Below are 20185 nucleotides of genomic sequence, written 5' to 3'. Positions count from 1 at the left end.
CTTTGGCTCCAAATTCATAGAGAAAATCCCATTAGTGGTTAATTAAAAATTTTATTCAATTATTTCACTAGCGTGTCAGTTATTTATTAATAATGAAAAAAAAATAGATAACCCCACCCAAAAATCAATGACAGGTAATTTTAAGAAAGTCATCCCAATATACATTTTTTTTTTTTCATAAAATGAATAAAAAATTCTCTATTCCACTGATCCTAAATGGGCCATAAGCAGTGGCGAGTGCTGATACCTTGAAATAAGGCTGGGTATCGGCCCAGTACTGATACCTATATCGATACACGCCCAGTTAATAAATTCTTACATACTGTACTAAAGTATAATTGTGGTTGTATGCAAAATGTCAAGGGGTTGCATGGGCACAAATGATATAGACAGCTGTAGCACGAGTGCTGATCCTCGTCTGGAGCCGGCAGCTTGCCGTAGGACGTTAAAACACCCGGTAGGACACTGCTAGGGGCCATCTGTTGTGGCAAAGCCTGCCCAAGTTCTGTACTGCCACATCTGAGCATATTGTGTGATCATGTTGTCAGTGATTCCATGTGACCATAGTTGATTTCTATTTACTTGGGCTTCACCCTCTGGCTTGAAACAGCGGACAAGTTGCTGAGGGAAGAAAACATTTTTATTTTTGAATTACTTTTTTTCGTTAGCTGTCGTTTTTTTTTTTTTTTTTTTACCTGATTATTAAGTCAATCTCTAAAATCTGTTTTCTTCTATAAACACAACTGGTTTGTGCTTGTAAATCTACCACATCTTTAAATTCCACGGTTAAATTCAGCTTTACCGATGCCTTGTCTTATCTGCAGGCTGTGCATTGCTCCCGGGACATATGGTGGTATACGATGTCATGCTAATTACAGCCACACAATGGCATTGGCAATTTGGCACCACCTGTTATTGTCCCCAAGAGGGAAAGAAAAAGGCGTCTTGTTTATTCAAGTCAATGGGCACACTTTTGTCATTAATTGGGGAACGGGCTACGCAACTATTTCAGTAAATGCAGCAGATTAAACAACTGTTAAGTGTCTTATTCACAAACAAAATCAGACTACACAGTTAAAAAAAAACTTTTCTTTATTTAAAAAAAAAAAAATCAAAGTAAAAGAATAAACCTGAGGCAGAAATCTACAGGGTGGAACAAGTTTGGCCTTAACAAACACTACCAAAGACATAAGAAGCCTTTAACTGTACAAACAAATCACCACGAGTAAGTGGTACAAAAAAACAAAAAAAAATCATAAACCTCTTTCTCAATCTCTCTGTACACAAACACACACAAAAAAATAAATACATTAGGACTTTCTTCTCATACAACCTAATGACTGTTCAACATGTGGGTTGCTTATACGAGCAGTTTCTCTCTTTTTTCCTTTTTCTTTTTTTGACGCACTTCTGCAGTTTTCGACCCCCAAACGATGGCACTTGGTTCAGACGCTACTAGCAGCAAAAACTCACGAAACACGTCTCAGTCATGACGCACAAAACTCAAGCATAAAATGTAACCTCAGCAACTCTACCCAACTAAATTGCGCTAGTGAGTTTGTCTCCATCGAAAACAAGCACATCATCCAGTGAACGCCAACTTATTGTCCTTGGAATCTACTGAGGTGACAAGTATCAGTTGTTAAACAAAGCAAGACGCACGTGGGCGAACCCTCTCCTGAAAACAAAACATGTAAAGATGTTTGGAAGAAAACCTTTTAAAAAAAAAAAAAAAAAAAAAAAAAAAAAACTGAAGGAAACTGCACCGTGTGACCATCTCAGCTTAGCATTTGGTCTGGGAAGTGGGCTGGACTTCGCTAAACCCGGTTTCGAACTGAGGAACACGGGGGAAAAAAAACTGAGGTAGATGTCTGTTGTTTGTTGGAATAGCAGAAGGGCACCTTGATCGAGAATGTTACCACAAAAAAAACAAAACCTGATTTCATTGAAAGCACCACTTGGAGTGCTGTCGCGTCAGATCAAAACTATTGCATTGGCTCCTTTTGTGTACAAACAAAATGAGTCTGTGGCACTTTTTTGGATCCTCGCCTGCTTTTTATGCTTGTTTGCGTCCATCTTACAACAACTGCCCTCATGCAAACGGAGTGTAAATGTTGAGAAAGGCACAGTCTATCGCTGCAAGCTTTCCGGTAAAAGACACAGATTCTTAGTATACAAACTCATCTTTGGTGATAAAACAAAGTGCCAACTGTTAGCTTCCTTTTAAAACAGAGGTACGATACAACACTGTTAGCTCCCGCTAAAGTCCGATGTCAAGGCTTTGTTTTGAAGGTGTGTGCAATATTCGAAATTTGTGTTCCTCTTGGCTTGTTAAATAAAAGTGAAAAAGACACACACTATCATCTATATATAGCAAGCCCAATTTACCACCAAAAAGGGATTCAAATGCCCCACCAATTTAATCTCAGCTGTTAAATTAGGAGATGGGCAAAAAGGCTCGATCCAAAAGATGATTTTCATCTCGGACCATGTGAAGTATTTCTGTTCTAAATAAATATCACAACAAAATCAACAGGAGTCAGCACATACATACATCTATTTCTTATCAATCTGTGGGCGGGGTGGAGAAAAAAACCCAAAACAAAAACACATTGACGTTAGCCCATTTACAAAGCAACAGCCCCTCGCTTCCATTTTTTTTTTTTTGGGTGGCGATCTAAACAATCACTGTAGTCAAACTGTTAAGGCAAACTGTAATCGGGATCATCCGAAAGCACGACGGGAGAAGAAAAACGCTCAACACTTGACCATGGCAACACTCGCACAGCAAGCACAAAAACGTCAAAAATATCAAGCTGAAAAAAAGACATTGATCACCATGCACATTTTTTTTCCTTGTATTTGCTGGCAATCTTTGGTAAAAAATAAACATTTTCTTGTACGAAAAAAAAAATTTCAAAACTTGCTTTTTAGCAGTTGTTAAAAGTATTTGATAAACTGAAGAGTATTCCATTTGTACTCTCCGAAAACGATTCCAAAAATATCCTGACGACAAAAATTGCAAAACCAGTGCAAACCAGTGAAGGATCCGTAGCGTTCATTGCTTTTTGTTGCCGGGATTGCTGTAGTGCTTGTCCAAACATTGAAGTCCGCACTACTTGGCTTGTTGGTAGGCGTACGAGGACGGGTTGCCCGACGTGTCCACCTGAGACGCGACTCCGTTTTCCTGAAAGACAGCGCGCACGGATGCCGATTCTTACTTATTTGCCATTCAGCCTAAAAAGTTGAGCTTTAGGACGGAGATGCACTTACTTCTGCAGGAAGAGCTGCTGCATGCATGTGCGTGTATTGGGGGATGTAAGCACCGGGCATGGGCGTGTTGGTGGCCATGAACTGAACAGCAGAGAGAAGGTGATGGTGATGGAAAAGTTCCAGGACTGACGTCACAACTGATTTTCAAACCTTTTTTTTTTTCACATTTAATTTTATTTTATTTTTGTAATCTTATTTTTTATTTTTGTAATTATCTTTCATTTTTATTTTGAGATTTTTGGTCCTCCATATTTCTTATGGCAAAATTACATGATTGGTTGAAATACAAAATTTCTTTCTTTGTTTTATTTTTTGAATCTCATTTTTTATTTTTGTATTTATTTTTTATTTTTTTTTAATGTGATATTTTTGGTCCTATTTTCTTATGGCAAAACTACATGATTGGTTGAAATACAAAATGTATTTGTAGATTTATATGATTTTTTTTAGCTTTTTTTTCACTTTGATTTTTATTTTTTTACTTTGACGTTTTTGATCCTCCATATTTCTTATGGCCAAACTACATGTTTGCCTGAAATGGAATATTTATTTTTATATTTATTAATTTTTTTTAATCATTTTTTATTTTTGTAATTTTAATTTGTTTATTTTTTTTAGTTTGACATTTTTGGTTCTATTTTTTCATGACAAAACAGCAAGGCATCAACATGATCCAAATTTTCAGTTTTTTTTTTTTTTTTTTTTTGTAGTTTGGGTTTGAAATGTCCTGGAACTTTTCTGACAATCCTCATACAGAGAATGTAGGATTTGTATGACATTATTAGACAAAGCTCCATTCTCACCGCTCCCGCATTGCCCAAAGACATATGACTCATTTGCTGTGCCAGGGGAGTCATTAGGGATGTAGGCTGCAGTGACAACGATGGCTCCATAGAGGGCGATATGACTGCACCCTGGAAACCAAAAGTATAGTCAATGCAGAGGTTGAAAAACATCACTGAAACAGTGAATATGACATATTTTCTTGTACTCATCTATTTTTAATACTATTGATAAAAGTTGGCTAGGTGTAAAATTGATTTTCATAATAATATTATTATTATTGTTATTATTATTATTATTATTAATAATGTGAATTATGTGCCGTTTACATCACTTGTGCTGAAACCACAAAGCAAGCATTTGGACAAAACTGGACTGTGGGTTCTTACAGGGTGCTGCTGCATGATGATGGGTTGATGGGGCATCCAAGATGGCACCTGAAACATCACACACACACAAATACACGCAGAAACGATGAAGTCATCCTCCTGATCGGCCTTCTTTTCTTGACAACAAGCCGTACCACAATACAGTAATCCAAATTGTGAAATAATCATTGACATTGCTAAATACAGTGGTGCCGAGTGACTAACAACTTAACAAGCTGTCAATCAGCATATTTTTTGCAGCGAGCGGGTGGTCACGATTCAATACACATTTTATTAGCACCCAAATTGAATTTTGCATATAAAATTACACATGTATTTAAAAGACAAAACTTCTAAAAGGATGCTAGCTTAATGCTAACACACAATGTAAAATCCCATAGATGGGCTAATGAATCTAGCAGCAATGTTGCGGTAGTTACAACATACGATACTCACAGGTATATTAGTTCCTGTAATGGCTCTTAAATGAAATGGGAAGTCAACTTTAAACATTTCTTCACAATAACATGTTAAATGTGACTTAACTAGTCTAAACATGTCATTCTGATTAATGAGTTATGCAGCAAAATCCAGCCATTTTTATCCATCTCAGGGGGTGGCCATTTTACCACTTCCTGTCAAGTGAAGATGACATCACTGTTGCTCAGGCAATGACCAATCACAGCTCAACCTGTTTTATGAAGCTGAGCTGTGATTGGTTGTTACCTGAGACCTTAGCTAAATTTATGTCATCTTCAGTCAACTGCGTGTGGCAAAATGGCCGCCCCCTGGGCTCTTGGTGACGGAGTGGTTATACCGTCGCTTGCCTTCGCTGCAGGCGGAGTGGGTTCGTTCCCCCACCCGGGAGACCATGATTATATGTGTGAGTGAGTGTAGTTTAAAAAAAAAAAAAAAAAAAAATGGCCGCCCACTGAAATGGATAAAATCAGCTGGATTTTGTTGCTTAACTCATCTTCGACTGACAATATTAACCAGAGTACTGTATTTAGACTAGTGGAGCTTGATCGAGCATATTTTTGTCAAGATTTTTTTTAAATAAAATTGTGGCAGTTGAGTGCATATGTACAGTGTTTGCATCAAGAGATTCAAACCTGGTATGCTGAAACTGGCGACATGTACGAGGACAAGGGCGTGTGAGCAATCATCCTGTTTGAAATGTACGCTGGTGGGAAGAATCTGTGCGCACAAAATCAGAACCGTGTGTACATTAGGTGAGATTGACGAGACGGAGCGCAGGAGTGCAAACGCATCATAAGCCCAGCGTACCCGTTTTGCATTGCGGCGGCACTGGGATCATATGTGAGTGTCATTCCAGCCTGCAAGGACAGGAGCACAAAAATGCATGATCACGTTTCCCCTTTTCGTTTTCTTGTGATGATCAAACGCATACGTCAGTGGCAGCAAATGGTTGTATTTATAAACGTCCATGGCATTGATTGCGTTAGGGACCACCTCAATGAACTTTAACGAAAAAAATGTCGTCCAACTTACCAGTCTGGCGTTTCCATCTCTTAGCCAACCTCGACCATTGTAAACAAACTTGTTTTGGCTTATTCTCTTTTTATGCCCGCTGTCAGCAAACTTGCAAAGCAAAGGTTCAGCAGGTGCTGGATGGAGGACAAGAGATTTGAAAGCAGGTTTTATCAAACCGTAGAGGTTACAATATTGTGTGTCGTGTTTTCCAAACAGTCAGTCATTCACGAAACCCAAGATTCCAATTTGGCGACTGCGGGGCTGTAAAACCGCCCCGGCCTTCTGAAAGGCAGCATGACTGGAAGGGACTATTTCTGTCTGATAATCCAATTTAAAAGATTAGACTGGGAGTGGAGGCCACATTGAGCCTCTTAGGGGGAATGTATACGATCTCTCTAGCAACAGACCCCGATTGGAAGGAGGAAACGGTTGGCTGACCACTTCCTGCTTCTCACACAACCAACAGCAGAACACAAATCTTCAATTCCTTTCACCATGACGTGACCTTGTTGATTGAATTATAATTGTGCATTTCGTATTGTGTGATTCAGTTATGTACTCTCTAACATTCCAGGTTTTGTAGTGCTAATCATATATGTTTACCTGGAACACCGGCGGGCGTCTTGATGAACTTGCCATTGAAGTGAGCAATGACTGCGTCACATTTTTCTGTAGACTCCATCCTGAATTTATAGGAGACATGAAACATAACCGAGTCAGCAATAAATGCCGAAACAAGCTCAACTGGCGGAAATTGCCATTGCCCCCATAATTAGGGAGCTCAGTCACTGTAAAAGTATTTACAAGGAGATTATGAGAAGTGATCCTACTGTTTTTTTGTATGGACTGACAAAAACAGGTGGTTTACATTACAGTTGTAAAGAAATTGGCCTTTATTTCTACAGGTGTAACTCTGTGCACCATAAATCATATTTGGGTATGAATCTTGGTTTTAATGTCAGTTTGGTACTAGTTCTGTGACTATCGAATATTTTTAGAATTGATTAATCTATCGATTATTCAATTGGATTCATTTTAATTTTGCATTAAAATGTATTATAAAAGCACCCCCCCCCCCCCCCCCCCCCGATTACTGTTTATTAATCAGTGATTGGCATTTACTTCGTACTTCATATTCATATAGTGATTTAATATTCGACAAAACCGTCCTGTATGGTGATATTTCTTATCCACGTTTTTTAGGGGGTAAAATATGCTCTTCAAAATGATCACGGTTACCCCGAAATTTTAGTTGACAGGCAAATTATTGCAAAAAATGACCGCTTCACAAAGTAAACATTCTCTTAACGCGGTCGTCGGCCAGGTTTATCGTTTGCGCAACTTAACTTAAATCTTAAAATGCATAATTGACAAATGATGTAAGACTACCTGGCAAAGCCCACTCCTCTGCTTGCTCCACTTGAGTCTCTCAAGATGCGTGTGGATATGACCTGGCCAAAGTGCTTCAGCATGTTCTCCAGCTCCTGCTCGTCCATTGACAGTGGCAGGTTGGAGATGTACAAGTTGGTTGGGTCTTGTTCTTGTTGCTGAAGGGCAAAAAGGCTGAAATGTGTCATTACGCAACTGGGGAAGACCTCCATCAAAATCACTTGAAGTGCATAATTCAAACTTGTCTGCTCTTATGTGTACTGTATGGTTGGGTACAAAATGGCTGCTATGAACATCTCTGTTTTGAGCTGCGTGTAGTCACGGAGGTTTCATGCTCACATCAGCTCATTTCTCTTCTAATAGTATCAGCAGAAATGTGAGAGATGGCTACAAGACCCCGGGGAGCGGGCTCTCTATATTAATATTCATCAGCGTGCGTTCAGCGCCAGATAGTCACCACGGTGACGCACTACTAGGAAAAATCAACAGTTCACAATTAAACATAACGAGCAAGCCAAAGAAAATAGAATGCAGAATGAACTGGTTGAGAACCGGTTTGGCGAGATCAGAGGGCGGAAGGGAGGAGTGTGCGAGCATCTTGACTGTCTAAACTAACGATGCAGCAGACTACAGTAATGTATAATGGTAAATATAACTTAACATGATATTGTTGTATTAATGTAGGCTGAGCATAAATGAACTGTTGATGATGTGCTAATGGAAATTGCAACGCCTCCGTGATTTTAATTTGCATATTGAATTATGTTGATTAAGATGAGGGCTGTTCTACACTCACCCTCTGTCGATGCCAAGTATCAGGCGGCGGCCTCACCTGTCGGGGTCACGGAGGAAGGAAGCGTTTTTTACTTGTTTCAGCCAGAGGTGGCAAATCCAGGTCCAAAAAGTACAAACCCAGCCACAGTTTGGCTTTAGTCCCAAGTGCTAGCTAGGCTCTCTTGCTAGCTCCCCAGGTACTCTGTTACCTGCTAGGAAGCTCCTTTAGCGCCTTTTGTTAGCTAACTAGCTCCCCGAGTGCTCAGTTACCTGCCAGAGAGTTAGCTAGCTAGCAGAAGGGGCTAAAGCCAAACTGTGGCTGTTTTTTTCCTTTATGGATCTGGATCTGCCACCTCTGGTTTCAGCTATCCATTATTTTTTCTTGGCAATAAAAATGGACCAAAATGAACACTGAGGTTTTTGTCCAAGCACTTATTGGGATAGCCAAGGATGCAAGCGAAGAGAATACCTTGCGCTTTATTTGGGCATTGACTTTCCAGATTGCAAAGATTAAACTTGGGGACAACCCTCGAGGCAACCCTATCTGCATTCAAAGAGTAAATGAATTTCACAGGGTCGTGTCAAGAAGTACCACAGATCCCCAAACAAGGGAATCAGGCCAAGGGTTCTGGCTCACTGCTGTAGGAGAAGTAATTCCCCCAACTGTTTCTGGTTGCCATGACAACATAAAGCTAATGTCCAACATTAAGTACTTGCAAGTTCCACTGCTAACTATTACCATATAAAGCATCATTTACCACTACAACTACCGGGAATTATAACTATAGAAGAATACCAATGGGCTCCATGAAAGTTATGCAAAAGAAAAAAAAAAACATACACATTAGCATTATATAGCATTAGAAAGGACCATTATAAAGACACAATGGATAATGATCATAGTGCAGATGACAAGTCAGTCAGATTTTGGAAAATGAGGAGAAATACAAGGGTCAACGTGAATAATTAACGAGGGCGGTTACTATAAATATCTCTGAATGTAATGGCTGCCATTATTGCTATGACGCAGTACCTCTCAGTCTGTTAAACTATGCATTCTCCTCCCATTTGTTTAACTGGCAATAATAGAAACCAGGGGCGCAGGCAGCACACGACAAATATGAAAATGTGTGTGTACATCGGAAAGGTTTGTACAAGTACACACATTTGTACAAAAGGGAAGCAAAACTGCTTGCTTGCTTGAAAAATGTGGGAATGAGCTTGAGTTGTCATCTGTCGTGCGTACAAAGGTCCTTCATTACTTCAATGTGAAAATACTCATCTCTCACCTTTGCCATCTGAGCTTGAATTCCGCTGGTCTTTAGGGCAGCCACAGCCTTCTGAGCTGCAGTGGGACTATCAAAATCCACAAAGCCGTATCCTGAGGAGACAAGTAGGACAATAAGGACAATGTGTTCTGTCCTGTCAGTCTCGAGTGGAACGTTTTTTGTGTTCACTTCATGCTTGACTCAAGTTATGTTGTTGTACCTGTATTTTGTTGGTCTATGAATATATGCTTTGAATGTATACATGCATGGAAGAAGAGCGTCAAAAAGCGCTGAGGATGCAGATACCAGACTGATGTTAGCGGCTGAGGTCAGCTCTTTGTTCTGTGGTGTGCAAACAGGGTGAACCCATAGTCCCTGGCTTCTACTCCAGCTATTTTTAGCCTGCTCAAACTAAATAAATAAAGGTGAATATGTGATTACTCTTTAAGCTGAAAAGTCTTTTTCAGTATGCCATCATTTTGACTTTTGAATCATTTCCTTTGCTAGATTCTCATTTTTATTTCAACAGTCAAGTGACTTTAGGCTCATAGCACTAGGCTAGGGGTAAAAAAAAATAAAATAAAATAATCGATATCGAATTGATTATTCTTTGAGCCCAATATCGATTCATCCCTTTTATTCCCCCATAAATTCTTAAGAAAATAGAATTTTAAAGGCCATTTTAAAGCCCTACATAGCACTTCAACAATACAATACGAGCCAACTATAAAAGTTACTCTAGTTTTATTTACCACCAGTGTAACTAGCTTAACTAGAACACTGTCGGGAGAAACAAATGACTTCACAGTCACACACCTTTGCATTTGTTTGTAGTCTTGTCCAAGATGGCCTTTGTTGATACAATTTTGCCATACCTGAGGGAGAAGCAGAAAGACAAGGTATGTGCCTTATGCATTTAGGAGACAGAGAGAGAGAGAGCCAGTTGTACAACATCAGAAAAGGGAGGGTTCAGCAACAGTGACATCAACGCGGTGGTATGTATGCCACATTGGAATTGGCTGCAATTACTTTTTTGCGTCTGTTCTCTAAAAACTGATTCACTGTTGGCTACAATCCCACCGACAAATTTTCTGGCCCCTAGCACTAAAACAGTTGTACAGTATGTCAGTGTATCACTGCTAGCGCCATTTGGAACAAGACAATCGATGTCAGATCAATAGTAGATAATGACAAGAGGAAGTTGAGTACTCACGGCTGACAGAGTTTGACCAGGTCATGGTCTGTTGTTGACAGGGACAAGCCTCGGATGTAGAGGTTGGTTTTGCTGAGTTGCTCCCAACTTGCAGTGCTGCTGCTGCTACTGCTGCTGCTGTTGTTGTTGTTGTTGGTGCTGCTGCTGATGTTACTTGGACTGGGTGGAGCCATGGGATGGGACAGTAGGCTAATGGGTGACTGGAGGAAGAAACAAGGTACAATTCAAGGTCACACTGGATCTTAAATTAATGATAAACAACACGTGTATGAGTACATTGTGTTTTACAATTATACATCATTTCACATGTACGGTTGAGCTCATAAGTTTCCATAGTGGCAGAATTCAAGAAATATTTTGGCAATTTTAGAGAAAATGTGGCTCGTCATCATCCAGATTTTTTATTTTATTCTATATTTATCTTTATTATTTTATTATTTTATATACTTGCCAGGTGAGTGTAAACCAGTGACTTTGCTTGTAAGTCGTGACGCTATGTGCTCATTGTGCAGTGGGCCTAATTTGCTCTTTTTGATAATTCAGTCATTTAAGTAATCTGTGACCATTAATGCCAATCCAGTGTATGTATAAGAACAACTCTTCAGTGTTCTACTTGTAGCTGGTACAAGGAAAAACACAAATTCCACTGTGACTTGTCCTGGTCTGAAGAGAGCTTTCCCCCTTCAAGGATTTGTTGGTGATTATCCCCCACAAGCATCTTCTCTTTGGGAATCTCAAGCTGAGAGGAAGCTAATGCAATCTGAAGCATGATATAACTGAGCAACCAGAGTCTGGACTCCCATTTGGAGGGTCTTCTCTCGTCTTATATGGTCGTAACTGTGAAATTGAGTCAATCAAATCGTCTTACTGTTCGTCATAGTCCTCGACTGTCCCTCAGTTAACTCCTAGCCGTTCACTGCCCTCCTCTTAGCATTTATTATGAATTGACTGAATGAATCAATGTAGCGTGACAAAATTGTTTCATGAAAGGATGTCCTGCGAGGGATGAGATTTAAAAAAAAAAAAAAAAAAAAAAAGCAGAGGTGACTCTCTTCACTGCAACGGTGAGCAATATTGGTGTGATTTGTCACATGAATACAGTAGGTGGTGGTGGTAGTAGTCTCTAAATAAAAAGTAAAAGCCATCAGTGTGACCTGTTTTAAAAGACAGTCTCATGACTCGCCCCTCTTCATAAACAGCATGACTGTGGTTAATTTCACAATTTTGCAAAGTTATTTCAAGAAACCATAAGTCACAGATTAGTCTAATGGAGTCCAACAAACACATTACAAAGTCCACATTCTCAAAACTATGGGTAACGTGGCAGCACACCTGTGTGGATTTAGAAACTCAATTACATACCCTCAAACAACCCCTTCCTGATCAATGGGGAACCTTCTGAATTGGACCTTTTCAATTTGAAAACAGCTACAGAAAATGACCAAAATAATATATTCCAAGGTAAAACGGTCAACATGATAAACCTTTTGAGACAATTACAAGTAAAATGTACAGGTGACTGTCAAAGAAATTCAACTGTGGTCTAAAAACGAGTTTCCCAACCTTTTATTGAGCCAAGGCACCCATTTTACGTTGGAGAGTGCTCACAGCACAAAACCAAACAAAATTTTACAGATCACAAAGCTGATATTAACATGAAAAGGTCAAAATGCTGAGTCTGGCTGGAATGGCCCTTCAACTTGAGTAAAGCACACCAAGAACTTTTAAAATCAGATGATGAGTTCCAGAGAAACTTGGGTTTTGTGTCAGGGGAGAAAATGTGACTTCTTGGGGATGTTTTGGGCTATTGGCTATTAAAAATAAATAAATAAATAAATAAATGAATAAAATAAACAGCTTCTAAGGAAAACATCCATCCATCCATTTTTTTGACCACTTACTCCTCACAAGGGTCGCTGGGGGTGCTGGAGCCTATCCCAGCTGGCTTCGGGCAGTAAGCGGGGTACATCCTGAACTGGTTGCCAGCCAATCGCAGGGCACACGGAGGCAAACAACCATCCATACTCACAAGCACACCCAGAGACAATTCAGAGCGCCCAATTAACCTGCCAAGCACGTCTTTGGAATGTGGGAGGAGACCCGGAGTACCCACGCAGGCACGGGGAGAACATGCGAACTCCGCCCTGGTAGGCTGAAGCCTGGACTCATAACATATCTCCTTTCCTTTCGTCTGCTACTCGGGGAAGCCCTTCTCTGATTGGCTAACAAGTTTCCGTGACAAATTCCCATCAAGCGGGCTGACATTCTGAGGGGTTCTCAAAGTTGACACGTCAAAATTACCATGACGTTTCAAACAGTGTTCGTATATTTGAAACTTATAAATATAAATACATACAGAATGAATTCTTTGTTTAGCTTGTGGTCTTAGCAGATTGCAGAGGTGTGATGTGTTTCAAATGATAGTTTGAACTCAATGGATTTATATAAAATATTCTGGTGGACTTTGCATATTCCACTAAAATTTACTTGTGACTTGTAACTAAGGAAAATGTTTTTCCATGAAGCTCTCACAAGAAGCATAAATATGTAACAAACCCCATGGAGTAGTAGGAGTACGTAACGTTAAGTTGCTCAGTCCACCAGTGATTTCCTGGCACTATGCGGAATGGTAGAGGAAACTGCATGGATTACCAGTAACTGCAATGCAGATGCCCAATATATAAATGGCATAAATAAATTAGATCTTACAAACAACCCATAGAAGTTGATCTCATGTATCTCCATATGTGGTCACTGGTCACAAAACCAAAGTAATCTACAGTCGAGGTATAGAGTTGACTTTCAGTTCAGCGTGAGACTGACACTTCCTTTCCCCGCGAGAGCCAGGGGCAGTTTTTGGTTTCATTCACCGATCAATTTGCTCGGATACAGGACTGTGAGGAGAATAGGGAGCGGACGACATCTTATCAGTCAGCAACAGACCAGCTGAGCCTGTCATACTGTATAATACGCAGGGCTTCCAGTAACAGGCCTCGCCCATTCAGCTCCCGCCACAGGATAACAGCGTGAACATGAGCAAATGTGCTTCTTTCAGAAACCTTTTTGGCTATGCCAGATTCAAAGAGAAATCAATATATGTAACTGGGACAAATGGAATGACAGAAACGCTTAAATCATCATCACCTTTCAGGGACAATTCTGTAAAATCCAGAATAATGTATTGATTGAACAAAATGTAAAAACAGAAACCATTGCAATTTATTTTGAACGGTTCTTACTTGATTCTGGAGAACTTTAATTTTCCTCTAGTGCCATTTGGGGTTGCTAGGGAGAAACACGAGTCAAGTCCAAGTCGTTTCTTTCTATGATGCAGGCAACCGGTATTCACCTTACTCGCAAGAGACTTCTGAATCACACACAGGCGCCTTAACACAACAGTTATTGTTTTGTTTTGTTTTTTCACATCATATAATACTCGTCATTATTCTTCTGACTCACAACCTTGCCATTTCACATAATCCTTCACAGGACCCTGAACGCAACACTGCATTTTCACAAAAATAAACATAGACTTGAGGTGCGAGTTTGTCTAACTCGCTTTCACGATTATTAAAGCAAAAAATACACTCGGGGAAGTCTATTTTAAAGACATAATAGGTTTAAAACGTCGTAGTTACCTGTTTGCGGAACTGAGTCCTTAGTGGGTTTCCAGTATTGGAAAAAATCATCCTCAGTCTGAATAAGGGAGAGTTTCCTTTTACTTGGGCTGCGATAACTACAGTCCCTCGCCTAAAAGTAGGAAACCGGTTGGCATATATCGCCCGCTCACTCGGCTGACGCACATAAAAATGGAATGGTAAGCATATCTGTGGTCACGCAGCCTCGATATCGTCGACTCTCCGGCAAAAGACGCCCCCGTCCCAACTTCGACCGCGGGCCTGTCTCGTATGTTTGACTGGCTTCATGACTCGCAGTCAACGGGAAGCAGGAGTGAGGCTGAAATGTTGGACCGAACCATTCCGCCTGCCGCGTAGGGGTGCCCAAATCACAATGTTCATTAAAACACAAGATTATCCGTACGTGTCTGCGACAGCAGGCGTGTTTGACCAATTTTAATACAAACCTCATTGTGTGGCGATGAATAACGTCGCGTTTAAAGCCATTTGTAATGACCTATTTTTTCTCGGAACACGCCATTGAACGCGGCATCCACCTATGTTGTTGTTTGGAGTGTTACATGATGCATACTTAACATTCCACGGTGTGGCTTGTCCTCATGGCTCTGTTTGTCTCTCACCCTTTACATTAAACGTACTTTTCAACAAAGGGGAAAATATGGACATGTGCATATAGTGCCGTTTTTAAATCACCCACCGCGCCTGGAGTTCGCCGATAGTCTCGGTGAATGACAACAAGCAGTGACGTAGTCCTTTTTCGTGCGTTCGAATGACATGAGATGAAAAATGCATCACGTCACAATCGTCAACGTCACAAAATCGTCGCTGAAATATGATACGTTGCTGACATGCATATGACATCTGTGTCAGCATTCTTGTTTGTGTCACTCAACAGTAAATAAATACAGTAGTAAATAATCTAATATCTCTTATGAAATTTGGATAAGTCACAAAAATAATTTACATTTTTTCTTACCCATGACCAGTTTTGTAGAGTGAACAATATATTGCATTTGCAATGAAAGAAGTCCCTGAGTTTAAACAACAAAATGACCCCTATCAATTTTTGTATACAAATGCACAAAATTAGCTACTTTTAATAAATTAGTGTATTGTAGATGGTTGTTCGTCTCTGTGTGCCCTGCGATTGGTTGGCAACCAGTCCAGGGTGTCCCCCGCCTACTGCCCAGAGCCAGCTGAGATAGGCGCCAGCAGCCCCCGCGACCCTTGTGAGGAATAAGCGGTCAAGAAAATGGATAGTGTATTGTAGAAAAATAGAATGTAAAGAAATAAACTGGTTTTGTAAAGTGAAATTACTGTCTGACTAGGTTTTTTTTTTGTTTTTGTTTTTTTTTAATCTTAGATTAGGGCACTCGTATGTTAAGGCACGGTTGTTAGGTGTGATTTATGATGGGTCATTCCTCAATGAACTGGAAGGTCACCAGTAGAGCTTATATACGTGTTTACCAGACCAACTGAAGTCACTGGGGTCAGCACGGGAGAAAAGAGGGAAAGGTCCGAGTCGGCACTGTTTTTTGTGGGGTAGCAGGGAAGAGGCAATTGAATCAGTTGGTGGATAGCCTTGAGCCTTACCGGTAATTTTACTTTGAACATGTGACTCATATTACCATTTACAATCTGCCATCCAATTCATGAACTTAATCAATGGTTAACTCGACAAATGAGTTTAGATTTTTCTATTTTGTTTTCTTTCAGGCCACCACAGAAAAGTACCCGTGATGGAAGAGAAGATGAGTTTGATAACCATTGAGCCAATTTGATAACATTTTGATTCAATTCGTGTCAAGCAATCGATTGTGTTGAACGCTGGAATTCCATTACAGTATAATATTAATAAGAAATCTATCAATTGCAACAAAGCATTATAACTAAGATGCTATGGCCTGTCCCTGATATAATTTGAGAAGCATTGCTTTAAATGTTTTTTTTTTTTTTTTTTTTTTTACTCGGGCAAAGTATTCTATAAGTACAGCAGAAGCACGACTAGCTTATTAACAACTCAACAAGTTCTCACCTGAACTGACGGCATAGTGTGAACACCGTCTCTTCTGCTCCTAGCTTGGTTCACAAGCGCCGAAGCTGCCTCTTGCTTGAAAAACCTGTGAGTCAAAGTATCACAGATTTTCTTCACACCCAGCTCGCATGCGGCTGGGCTCGTTTCAAGGCTGCAACAAATGCTTTTGCCTTCTACGCTTGCAACGACAGAAGAGAGGTTCAGAAATGTTCTCCGCATCTTGAAACTGACATAGCTACCACAAACCAGAGAAAGCTATTTAATGAGAAACAACTTGATCAAATGATGTGCTATCACAATAATGAAGGCCATATCCTCACTCTTAACAGTATATCAGACGATATTTGGAAATGCGGAGATTGCAACATCGATCAAATTCATAGAATCGCGAACCCATTTTCACTCTGATGTTCACTGGGGATTTCCGAAGGAAATAAGAGTGCGTTTTTTCAGGAACTGCTGCATCTCATGTCATTTCTGCACTATATTTCAGCAAAGTTTGTCTCGACTTTGTCTCCAATTGATACGACTCAAACGCAGGCTTCTTGTTGGAGCCTAAAATCAGCAATGTTAGTATTGTTTTTCTTAGTTAAGTCATTTGAGATTCTGATTCTACAGTGTAAGCACACCGTTCTTTGGATTTTATTACTTCATTCTTGTACATCTTTTTGAATATACATCATCTGTGTATGACTGCTTGTAATATTTGTATCATGCGTAACCACTGAGATTCAGATCAAAGTTAAACACAGTGTGGGAGAGTCATGAGAATTTTGGGCTGAAAAAATTAGTCGACCACGAAAATTTGTTGCCATAAAAAAAAATTTCTGCCTCAAAACTATAATTATAAACTTCAAGTATTCGATGGAATAATCGAGAGGATAATCAATTATAGATAGATTAGTTTTTGACAGCCTAACGTGAGTTCCAGACATTTCTGACATGGTGCTCTAATTACGGCAGTTGCCAGCGGCATTTCACCTAGATTTTCTGAATCCTGCCCAGTGAATGAGCGGAAATACTTGACAGCAGCAGGAAAGGTTTCACTTTGGCGCCCTGCCCTCAATGCCTTCATGTCAAATGTCCCAAGAATGAGAGTCATTGTGTTCTTCCAGGCCTCACAATGACATAAAGAGCAAGCAGCACCGATGCGCAGTGTCATTGTGGTTACGCGGCTGCCAGGCCAAGCTTCAAATTTTATTGTAAACGATGTACTTGCCGCTGCACACATACTTGACATGGCGCAAACAACTTCAAGTTCTGTGTCAACTAATAAGCATCCATCGCATTATTTAATCAAGAGCTGCAACATTTTTGCCCCTTTCCTGTGAGAAAACAAAAGCTTTCCCCAGCGGGACCTCTTTAAATGTTGAACGCAATCCAATGTGGGATGCTGGTCATCCTCCAATTTGTTTCCCATAATAAATAATGGAAATGTCATTAATCACCATCATAAACTCGTTATTTACTGTGCATATATATATATATATATATATTTAATTTATAGAAAATGAGTTGTTTTAAGTTGCAGTTAAAGCACTTTTTATTTTTATTTTTATTTATTTTTTTCCCCCAAGAGGAATCAATAAGCACAATCATCAGGCAAGCACACAAGCAATTCCTGGGAAGCACATTACTGGGAAGCGTCTCTCAAAAAAAATAAATTTTTTTGATTCCCATCCCTATATTCTTCTCACATGTTTTTTACGCGTCTTTAAAAGAAAAAGAAAAAAGCCAAATGTGCATGACATACATGATGCTGGCTGAGATGACCTCAAGTGAGTTCCGCTGAGTTGTTGTGTCGTGTAATGTCTTGCATGATGTGAGTTGGAATTCCATGTTTCTGCGTGGGATATTTTCCCCAACCACTTTTGGATGGTTGACAGATTTATGACCTTTGGGGAGTTTGGATTTTGATGTTCCACCCTGTCCTCCTGAAAGCGCATTTACAATAATTAGACCTCTTAATTAGAGTGCTCCAGTGATTGATGATAGCGTTTCTAATGAGACAAACATGTCAGAGTTTGACTCAAATGCAGTCAAATAACGATAACCACTTGTACCGTATTGTGTGCGCCAACTCGATTCCCCAAGAACAACTTTTGACAGTTATAAATTGCCATAGAAGTTCTAAAGAAGTCCAAAATATAAATGAAACTGTAGCGCTATTGTTTGTAATTGGCTGCAAAGGCTGCGTGGTTTGTTTCATGTTGAGATTGAAACGCCTCATCCTTTACTGATAAAAAGTAATTGTACACAATGGAGTATCGAAGCAGACTACAAGTCTCTCGTGTGACTCGAGATTGCTGTAGGCCATTTATCGGACTTTCCACATATCCTCACATGTCCTTCGACTTCTTCACTCGGGTTCAATGTACATTCCAAAAATCATTTATACATTCTAAACAAAAATGTGTAATTGAACCAACACTGAAGTGGCAACAAAAGATCTTCAAAACATATTTCATAATACTGTAAAAGCAATTTTGTCTGCCTATAAATAGAACTTGGGGTACATTGAAGCCATAAGCCACTGTTGCACTGAGCAAAATTGCAGAACATAAATAAAGCATTTATCTGCCTGTTTCTTTTATATAGAGTATCAAGCGGATATTGCATTAACCGTGTGCGTTTACTTTGATCCTTCCTCCAAACCTGGATGGAGAAGTAGTGCAAAATAAAGAGCCGAAGAGCGCTGCACATTGGGCTTATTGTGCAAGCGGCAGCGCTCGACTGATTTGTATGACAAATCGCCGACGGTGCCTCTTTGCATACGCAGCCTATAGTCTTGAAATCGCAGGAAAACCTCGCCAGGCCGCAGCCTCGGCCGAGATAATGCTGTGTTCTGCGTTACCTTCGCCTGGAAGTCGACATGGCCCGTTGCTCCGCTCTTGAGGACATCCTGTTTGCTTGCATTCCTGGAAGTTCAGAAAAGCCAATTGCAACATAGTGAAGACTGTCTTTTGCTAGTACTTTGCACAACTTTGTTGAGTATTTGTTTTATTTCCTTTAAACATTGCGGTCAAATCAAATCCTGCTAAATTCTTTCTCATACTGTTAATCTGGTCTGTTGAAATTTGATATGCGTTATACGACTCACATTCCTCCCGCATCCCCCCAACATGCCGGAGTCCTTAGCGTTGCCCTCCATCTGATCTCACATTTCTGCAGACCTACACCACACTGTTTGTTTTCCTTGGAGGAAGCATGAATGAAGCGGCATGCTGTCACAAGATTTATTGCAGAGGTCCAGTCAGACTTTTATCTTCCCATGTGGCTGCTTTAGCGCAGCTACCTCAGATGATCTCTGCAAACAATGCAGTGCTGACTTGAGATTCAAGTTCACTTTGTACGCTTGTATCTCAAATCATTTATTCTGCATTGAGTTGAATGGAAATGCAGTTCCAGCCTCATAAATCAACACAAATGTAAACAAATTAAACCTCTTTTTTTTTTTTTTTTTTTTTTTCTTTTTGCTTTAATTCAATGGAAATGGTGCCGCTCCTTCTGGTGTGTTCACCTTGGCAACTTGCAACCCGGGGCAGTATAATACAGCCATACGGAAATACTTGGAGACGATCACAAATCTGCAGTGCTATTCGAGGATAAAGAATATATGCCCTTGAATACAGCTGCACAATAAATCAAATTTTAATCGTGATCACGTCACAGTTTGGGCTGCCACGATTAAATTAACTACAATATTCCATTTCGAATGTGGGCGCTGTAGGCTTCATCTAATCAAACACTTTCTCAACCACTAATCAGCCAACCATTTTTAAAATGTATTTTTTATGTATTTATTTTAATTTTGCACCCACAATGTTTATATGTTGTTTGTTAAAAAGCAGAGGAATAAAAAAAAAAACAAATATTTTCCTGAACATAATGAATAATTGTGAGTAATAATCATGATTACAATGTTGATCAAATTAAGATTAGCATTTTGG

General features: G+C 39.8%; 2 protein-coding genes across 10 annotated transcripts in view; one reads left to right on the top strand and one right to left on the bottom strand.

Moving 5' to 3' along the window:
- The window catches only part of tank (TRAF family member-associated NFKB activator), a 39141-nt gene that overhangs the window by 10008 nt on the left and 8948 nt on the right, over positions 1-20185 (top strand). The window lies entirely within an intron of this gene.
- On the bottom strand, positions 1077-16378 carry rbms1b (RNA binding motif, single stranded interacting protein 1b). 8 transcript variants are annotated; one of them, XM_077535847.1, is made up of 16 exons: positions 14647-14889; positions 14201-14546; positions 13802-13847; positions 10563-10762; positions 10166-10224; positions 9371-9462; positions 8104-8139; positions 7308-7465; positions 6522-6601; positions 5937-6052; positions 5712-5761; positions 5537-5621; positions 4446-4493; positions 4077-4187; positions 3274-3354; positions 1077-3187 (listed from the first exon to the last, which is right to left on the bottom strand). In XM_077535847.1, exons 4-16 carry the CDS (start codon positions 10733-10735, stop codon positions 3116-3118), a joined length of 1161 nt encoding a protein of 386 aa, XP_077391973.1. In that variant the 5' UTR covers positions 10736-10762; positions 13802-13847; positions 14201-14546; positions 14647-14889; the 3' UTR covers positions 1077-3115. The 8 variants fall into 8 exon arrangements, with proteins under 8 accessions (XP_077391973.1, XP_077391971.1, XP_077391976.1 ...); XM_077535845.1 differs by lacking the exon at positions 13802-13847; XM_077535850.1 differs by lacking the exon at positions 14201-14546 and having other exon boundaries at positions 14772-14883.

The sequence above is a fragment of the Festucalex cinctus genome, chromosome 11, assembly GCF_051991245.1.
Source record: "Festucalex cinctus isolate MCC-2025b chromosome 11, RoL_Fcin_1.0, whole genome shotgun sequence".
Taxonomy (NCBI): Eukaryota; Metazoa; Chordata; class Actinopteri; order Syngnathiformes; family Syngnathidae; genus Festucalex; species Festucalex cinctus.
This window is presented reverse-complemented; position numbering and strand designations above follow the sequence as displayed.